This window comes from Strongylocentrotus purpuratus, unplaced genomic scaffold (assembly GCF_000002235.5).
Source record: "Strongylocentrotus purpuratus isolate Spur 01 unplaced genomic scaffold, Spur_5.0 spur5_scaffold_13, whole genome shotgun sequence".
Classification (NCBI taxonomy): domain Eukaryota; kingdom Metazoa; phylum Echinodermata; class Echinoidea; order Camarodonta; family Strongylocentrotidae; genus Strongylocentrotus; species Strongylocentrotus purpuratus.
The window spans coordinates 36,648,429-36,657,598 of NW_022145598.1; the positions used below are offsets into that span (position 1 = coordinate 36,648,429).

Here is a 9,170-nt window from a genome sequence, read left to right on the forward strand (position 1 = left end):
GATTTATTCTTTCCATTCAATAAAAAACATATATGTATATAAAAGATATTACAAGTGTAAAAAAGAAAAAAATGCAAGTTATACAAACATCAGAAGGTCACTGATCAATACATTTAAAGGTAAAGAAATCAAATGGAATTTGGGTCACTGCAAAAGTTCAAATAAATTTGAAATTGTCGAGGCTGTGCCAAAGGTTTGAATTAAAATATTTTTGCAATGGATAACTATGTACAAAAATAATTTACTGGACAATAGCAAAACAATCCAAAACGAAATATATATAATATGTGAAGAAGTACTTGCTATTAATAAGATTGAGTTTCCTTTTAAATCCATTACAAATTCTAGTGTTACATATTTCCTGAGGAAGTGCATTCCAGACAAGAGGTGCAGTATGTCTAAAAGAAAAGGAAACAAAGTTTTGTGTACATTTGAATAATGAATGTATCAAAACACATACCGACAGCTGCAAGAAGGCATTGAAATAATCAATGAAGAGATCATCTACTGCCAGATAATCCTCCTGTGGAGAGACAAGTACACCATGAGCACCAAGAACATACAGAGTACTGTCAATAGGCCATCGATCGTAATGTAACCAAATTTAATGCTTAAGTCTTTGTGAAGTGCCTCAATACAATTTCATTCACCTGATAAGAATAATAGTATTTCAATAGACAGAATTCAAACTGCATACATTAGTTGTTGCCAGGTAGGACAACATTATGGCTTGACCTACCTAGCAACACTTAATATATGCAGTTTGCATTCTGTTTATTGAAATACTATTATTCTTATCAGGTGAATGAAATAACTTGTATTGAGGCACTTCACAAAGACTTATGGATTAAATTGAGTTACATTACGAAAATGGCCTATTGAAATTCATGAACAAAAATATGACAAGAGACTAAGATGTATTTCTATCACTCTCATATATTCTTGTATACATGTCCATATATTTTAACGGCTCATTCAGAAATGATGCAGTAAATCTGTGGCAGTATATTTATGACGTTAAAGGTAAAGACCAGTTATGGTCATGCGATTGCATTGTGAAAGAAACGTTGTGGAATGGATCAGAAAAGTTGATCATATAGCATGTAAGTAATGGTGTGTAATGCAAGGTTCTGGAGTCATCAAAATCATCACAAATTTAGCAGACTCTTGGTAAAGTAACAATCACTTACACAGGAAGATGTATATGGGACAACACACATGGTGTCGGGGCTAGTACTACCCCGATTTCCTTATCTTTCTATGCTCATTACTCAGCCAGTATACATTTTCTTTAAAAATTGTTTGGCACATGACATTTATTTGTAATCTTGAACATTCAGTGTAAGTTTCGTTAGATTCTGTGAGAATTCATTTTCTTTTTTTACCAGAACTCAAGTTTATCTTTAAGTGTAATGCGCTTCACTTTTTCAAAACTTAAAACACAGAGCTCATCAGTGTGAACACACCCAAGTCCTTAACTAGCTGCACACAGTTGCTATTCATTTTACACGTTTAAAACAAAAATTGGCAGCCTTTTTCACCGCAGTTCTGAACAAGCCTTAATTAAGTAGGAATGAAATAAGTGTTGAATGGGCAGCCCAACCAATGTAATCTGTGTGAAAACAGATAGGAAAAGGATGATGGCAGTTTGAAAGAAATTAGATGTATTATAAGAGTGCAATGTGTATGCCAAGTTTCAAGAAGACTCAATATTAGGAAAGGGTCGAAAATGTGTCACAAAGATTTGAATTTTGAAAGAAAATGGTGTTCAGCATGTCACGCTTGAGTAATTTTTAAAGAAGCAAGAATGCATGCCTAGACATTGATAGTAAGATGCCCAGAAAATTTGAAGAGGATTGGTGGTAAGGAAAAGGTTTTTAAAAAAGCCCTGCACAAAAAACATGTAGCCATAGCGATAATGCACAAAGAAGAAGAAAATAAGAAAAATAAAACTTACCAAATCCTCCAGTGTTACATCAGGAGGTACTGTAAAGGAAAGGTTGAATAGTCAAGCATGAATTACATGAAACATACAATTAACAGTTGCAAAGTGATTTGTTAAAACATGCAAGAGAGTCTTATATGTAAACTTTAATATATGACCTCAAATGACCTTTGACTTTAGCATGTGACCCTTGGCAGCGGTTCCATGACACATGCTCCGCCGACGATTGCTCCGCCGACATTTACTCCGCAAAACGCGACAATTGCTCCGCGACATTTGCTCGGCGACATTTGCTCCGACGTCAAATGCTCCGCCGACAGGTGCTCCGCCGACAGTTGCTCCGCCGACAGTTGCTCCGCCGACAATTGCTCCGCCGACAGATGCTCCGCCGACAATTGCTCCTCCGACAATTGCTCCGCCGACAATTGCTCCGCCGTCAATTGCTCCGCAAAACGCGACAATTGCTCCGCCGACATTTGCTCCGCCGACATTTGCTCCGCCTGAAGCGACACTTGCTCCGCCGACATTTGCTCCGCCGACAATTGCTCCGACGACATTTGCTCCGCATGAAGCGACACTTGCTCCGGTGACATTTGCTCCGACGACATTTGCTCCGCCCAAAAAGTGTCCCATTAAATACAAATGCTACTAGTACTACGACAAATGCTTCGCCGACAATATTTTTTTTTCACGGGTTGTTTTTGTTTCTTTCTTTTTTTCTTCATTTTTTGAATGCATTATGTAAATGAAATGAAATGAATGAATGTTGATAATGTGGGAGGAAAAAGCAGTTGCCTAAAAGTCATTTCGAATATACTGAAATAACTTTCCATCTATCACTGTACGTCCCACATAATGTACACTAAACACTCATTACATGTCATGGGAAGTTTTTTTTTTTTAAGTAGAGCAGCAAGCCACATTCCCCAATACGCGCATACCTCCTAGTTAATTTCAAACAGCTCATCAATATGTAAGACCTGAAATTACCTCAATGAAAGAAGACTAATAACATGAGAGGAAAGAAAAGAGCAAAAAAGACAACTGTTTTTTGCTATTCCCCATAATGTTTGATTTAAAAAAATAAAAAATAAAATTATAGCTCCTTACGCAAGTTCTCCGGCGAAAGATAATTACTCCGCTCAAAATCTGTTTCATGTATTACTCATTAGCTGATCCAAAGCTCAAGGCTATCTCTCTCTCTCTCTCTCTCTCTTTCTCTCTCTCCCATGCTCCTCCTTTTCCTGTTTACACCGTTTTCTTGTCTTCTTTGCTCTTTTCTTTCCTCTCATGCTATTAGTCTTCTTTCATTTCCATCACTTCTTCTCTGCTCCCCCTCTCGAGTTCTATTTCTCTCGTGAAATTGAAACGTAAAGTAATACAATCATGTAGTACATTCTTGTTTAGAATAATATTTTCAATAATATCCAGTCCATTTTCTAAAGGTTTCTTTCCTTTAGTTAAGTGTATGTAGCTTTAATATATATATGTTAGTGTGCAAAACACTCCGTTTCATTCGAGTACTTTGTTTTCACTAAATAATTTAAGGGACTCACGAAGCCACCGGAAGAAGAGCAATTGGCTTATCATGAAGAACTAACATCAAACTGCAACAAAATGATTTGTATAAATGTGAATAAGCAGAAAGGCTGCCATCTCATTTTCCCGTCTGAATGGGTTCTCTTCCTTACGTATATAAGTGCCCTTATTTTCTAAACTTTTTTTTTAATATTTGTGTGTTTATTAAATTTGCAATCATATAAAAATTACATATTTACAAGTCATTGGTAATAATTAGACAAACAAAAAAAACAATATGTATAAGAACAACTAACAATAATAAAAGGACAAGAAAGTTATAAAAAAAAAACATTATAGTAAAAAAAAATACACTGTACACATATAAATCATAGTTTGAACTCCAGTGCATAAAGGGGAGTGAGGGGGCACAGGAATAAAAGTTAAATCAACATGAGTATCATAAGTCAAATCGCCATTTCTTAAAATGCGAAACAAGCTTGTTCCTTTTTTTCGCTGAGAAATATTCAATATCTTTTTGTTTCTTTATAAAACTCTTAAAAAGATCAACACTTGGTAAATCCCCCTTACTTATTTTCTAAACTTCCATGATGACCTATTTTATTGTATAATGCTTTACCTAGTAAGATGCATTGATCGAGGTAATTTCAGGTATTACATATTGATGAGCTACTTGAAATTAACTAGCCGGTATGCGCGTATTGGGGAATGTGGCTTGCTGCTCTACTTTTTTTTTAAAAACTTCCCACGACATGTAATGAGTGTTTAGTATACATTATATGGGACGTACAGTGATAGATGGAAAGTTATTTCAGTATATTCGAAATGACTTTTTGGTAACTCCTTTTTCCTCCCACTTCATCAACATTCATTCATTTCATTTCATCTACATTATTTCAAGAAATGCATTCAGAAAATGAAGAAGAAAAAAAGAAACGAAAAAAATAGGTGTAAAGAAAATAGTGTCGGCGAAGCATTTGTCGTAGTACTAGTAGCATTTGTAGTTTATGGGACACTTTTTGGGCGGAGCAAATGTCGTCGGAGCAAATGTCGGCGGAGCAATTGTCGCTTCAGGCGGAGCAATTGTCGGCGGAGCAATTGTCGGCGGAGCAAATGTCGGTGGAGCAAATGTCGGCGGAGCAAATGTCGGCGGAGCAATTGTCGCTTCAGGCGGAGCAATTGTCGGCGGAGCAATTGTCGCTTCAGGCGGAGCAAATGTCGACGGAGCAATTGTCGCTTCAGGCGGAGCAATTGTCGGCGGAGCAATTGTCGGCGGAGCAAATGTCGGCGGAGCAAGTGTCGCTTCAGGCGGAGCAAATGTCGGCGGAGCAAATGTCGGCGGAGCAATTGTCGCGTTTTGCGGAGCAATTGACGGCGGAGCAATTGTCGGCGGAGCAATTGTCGGCGGAGCAATTGTCGGCGGAGCATCTGTCGGCGGAGCAATTGTCGGCGGAGCAACTGTCGGCGGAGCAACTGTCGGCGGAGCAACTGTCGGCGGAGCATTTGACGTCGGAGCAAATGTCGCGGAGAAAATGTCGCGGAGCAATTGTCGCGTTTTGCGGAGTAAATGTCGGCGGAGCAATCGTCGGCGGAGCATGTGTCGGGTTACCTTGGCAGCACCATAGTGTGAAGGTCCACTCAGTGCATCTCTGACCCATGTTTGGTGATACTAGGATGAACGGTTTTGAAGTCATTTGTCACAAGTGTGATATGACCTCATATGCATGACCTTTGACCTTAGCATGTGAACTTCTAAGGCACAACAACATTAAGGTTCCACAACTGCATCCCTGTACTAAGTTTGGTCACATTAATATAACAGGTATGAAGATTAATATTTGTCAAAAGGTAATTTTGCAGGTAAAAACTAACATATGACCTCAAATGACCTTTGACCTTAGCATTTGAACCATGATAGCATCACAGAGTGGAGGTCCCCAAAATGCACCTGTGACCCAACATTGGTCACAATATGATTGAGGGATGCAAAGTTACTTGTCACAAGAGAGTCTTGCACTTTTTGCAGGTCGTGATGGACGCCCGACAAATGGATATGGACGGATGGATGCCATTGGGGTACCATGCACCGGCCAATTGTAGGGGTACCAAACGTTCTACTCGTTTTTACATCAAAAACTTTCCTGGTGGCAAATATTTTGAAAGATACCCTCCGAGACTATCAGAAATCTCCAAATCAAAATCTGCTTATGATGCAGCATTATGCCTTTGTGACAAAAATGCTGCTTTATCACAAATTTTAGTCCCAACAAAACAATTAAGTAATTGTGACTTGATGACTTTAATTTGCAATGGTATCCAGTTTGTTGAACCTACCTACTGATAGTCTCTTCTCAGACATGGTAGCGGCTTCTTCATACTCCTCTATTCAAACATCCAATGAGATTCACCTGAAATGATAACACAATGTTAAATGGTTAGATCTCTTAAACCGTGTATTCTGGCACCCCTATCTCTTCATACAGCTCTACATATCGCTATATTTGTGAATGCCTCTTGTAGTATTTTAAAGTGACGGCTTAGAACCGAAAAAGCAAATTATTTGTGAGCTCTTTAAATCCCCCCCCCCCTAGAAATTCCTATGAAGTCAATGCCTATAGTCTTACATGTAGGAACAGCCTACCACAAGGGGCGATAGAGCTACATGTAGACCAGCACCAAAAACTACTTTAAAAGTGCGAACAAGTAATTCTGAGATTTAAAAAGGACTGGGAGTACATGCCTCTTATACATGTATACTGATGCATGCGCATGAGTTCATTATACGATCTATCCGCATTCGAGTTGAGGCTGTGTGTATCTATCGCATGAAGCCGTTAGGCTGAGTGCGATAGATACACACAGCATCAACGAGGGCGGATAGATCATATAATAAGCGAATGAAAACATGCATCATTTGTTTTATACAACGAAACCCCTAGATCCTTGTTATTTGAAGTAAAAAGAATGCATTCAAGATTGTTTCGTGACAGTATATGGCTGACAAATAAATCTCAAGTTTTAATAAGTCTCAATTTAGTGCGCACACATAAGTATAGATATAGCAAGCACACTTACCTCTACACCCATTTACGCATAGTGCTGCGCAAGAATACGCCCATGCACACGCAGTATTAAGCGCTAACCTCTACGCGCACTACTGCGCGCTCTGAAAACGAGTTCATTAGTACTGGAAAATATTGCACTCCTTTTCATGAAAACGAGTGCAATATAGGCACAGTAATTGAATCGCATGACCAATCATTTGATTAGGATCTGGGCATGAGTTGTATAATATAGTATATAGTATATAGTTACAATAGATTATAATACCAATTTTGAGCAGATTCTGATTCAAAATAAGACAGTTAAATAGGTAAAGACCAGTTTTGGAAATGCCCCCCTCTCAAAAAATGAAATGGAAGCTCTTATTACCAATCATGTGAAACATTATGTTTTTACTAATACGTGATCATAAAAATTTTGCTGAGAAACCGCCTTCTAATTGATATATTTGGTAAATTAGTTTATCTATTGGGATGTGATAGATATTACGCACGTGTCGCGCACGTGTGTGTAGTCCCATATACATCTTTCTGTGTACAGTGCTTGTAACTTTACCAAGACTGGGCCAAATTTCTTATGATTTTGATGATTCCAGAGCCTTGCAGTATACACACCAATACTTATATGCTAGACATGATCAACCTTTCTGATCTATTCCACAACGTTTCTTTCACAATGCGATCGCATGACCACTGGTCTTTATATCTTTAAGAATTTTTGAAGTTGCAATCAATCAAACATAAAGAATTGGCAACTCTGTGACCTATCTTGCATGCTCCCCTCCTATTTGCTCTGTGTACTAACATTTTTTTAAACATCAGAATTATGTTTGCTTTCCCTCAAGAAAATTTTCAATCAGTACTGTACATACATGTGTATACATGTATGCACCCAAAATATAATTAATTGCAAATATGTTTCCATACAACCCTTTTATGGAGAAAAAAATCTATTCTGTCATCAATAACAACAAAAAATTAAGAAATTTTACGTCAGAGTGTTGCCAATTTGTGTTCGATTGATCACAACTTAAAAAAATCATAACTTTCCATCAATTTTTTTTTATTTGAATTTGCTTAAATTTTCACTGACCTGTTCCTCTCATTTAATCTGCTATTATTAAAACTAACTTACATGTAGTATCACCATGAACTTCCCTTTGATACCGGACACTTATTTGTAAATGAACTATAATCTAACACCAAGATAAAAGTGAATCATTTTTTACATTATATTACAATTCCAAATCAAGGACAAGATCATAATGCAATTATTGATAAATCGAATATGAAACATTAAAATAACAATACAAATTGATTTACATAAAGAGTTAAAACTTAATAATTTAAAATTTGAAGTATGGAGGTAAGTAAAACAATCAAGATGAATATGCAGAGACCAACTATCATAAGCATGAATGCTCGAGTCGATAGCAGCTGGGAAAAGGGGGGGGTGAGGTACATGTGGCGCTGTTATAATACAAACTTTTCTAAGTTTGGAAATTAACAAGAAATCTGTGAAAAAGTATTTTTCAACATATATTTCTCTAGATTCTAGTACATATTTCAACATTTGAGATTGTGTGTTTTTCTGACTAAAAAGCTGAACAACTATGAGCTCGCCTACATGGTGTTTGCGTAGTTAAGACAAGCGACAAGCAATTCCATGCACCAAACGTACCCTCTCTCTCTCTTACTAACTCCTACTCCCACCCCTCCTCTCTCTAGTCTTACCCTCTCTCTCTCCTCTCTTTCACCCCCCCCCCCCCCCCGTTCTTTTGTTTCATCAGAGGAGCTCAATGTTTTGTACCCATGTATTTTAAGAGATGTAGACCTAGATCTATCTAGTAATACATACCCTGATCTGACCGTCCGTGGCCGTAGGATTCGCTCGATCGATGAGCTGCTAGCTAGTAGACGAGGCCTGTACGGCCGCCGCGCCTCCAGGCAGGCAGCAGAGCGATGGATCAGGTGCGCTCCTGAAGCGAAGCTTGGTGTAGAGAGAAAGACCCTCGGTTGCTACGGAAGCTGTTGATGTAACATATTGACGGTGAACCGGAGCTATATCTCGTATAAGTCTGTCAGACTATGATGTAGAGTAATAATACGAAACCACTCGCCAAAACACACTTCATATGTTCTTTACGCTAAACAACAATTCAATGAACTCAGTCTTCAAACTTACTTCTTGAAATTGTTCATGAAATTAAAGTCCACAACTTTGCAGGGTCAGTTTTCGACACATGCATATAGGCGTGCGTGACCCATCGCATCTCGTACACTACCCCGATACCAAAGAGATACTTTGGTGCTACGCGTTACCGTACCGTACCCCCCGCATAGTTACCCCTTTTGAATGTGCGTACAGTATGGTATGTACGGAAGCCCATTAGTGCCACTGTGACCGCGCCGTTTGTCCTACCAGTTTCGTTTGTCCGTCGGACATAACATGCGGGTTTTTCTGCTCGCACCGATCGTCCGAGGGAAGATCGGTAAATCGGTAAATTGGTAAATCAATAATGATAAATCAAAATCGATTTTAGCAACTGTCCACCAAAAAAAGTATAGGGAAAAAAAAAAAAGAAAAAAAAAAAAAAAACTTTTTTATATGCATGCAAATTCCA

At 38.2% G+C, this 9,170-nt stretch overlaps 1 protein-coding gene across 1 annotated transcript in view; it reads right to left on the minus strand.

Annotated features, from left to right (window-relative positions):
• The window catches only part of LOC100889559 (regulator of G-protein signaling 22), a 47,355-nt gene extending 38,455 nt beyond the window's left edge, over positions 1–8,900 (minus strand). The window contains exons 1-4 of the mRNA XM_030983461.1: positions 8,405–8,900; positions 5,819–5,892; positions 1,958–1,986; positions 461–523 (exon numbers count right to left, since the gene is read on the minus strand). Coding sequence (XP_030839321.1) covers positions 461–523; positions 1,958–1,986; positions 5,819–5,843 — 117 coding nt within the window. The 5' untranslated portion in view covers positions 5,844–5,892; positions 8,405–8,900. The remainder of the gene's footprint in view (positions 1–460; positions 524–1,957; positions 1,987–5,818; positions 5,893–8,404) is intronic.
• Between the last annotated feature and the right edge of the window lie 270 nt (positions 8,901–9,170).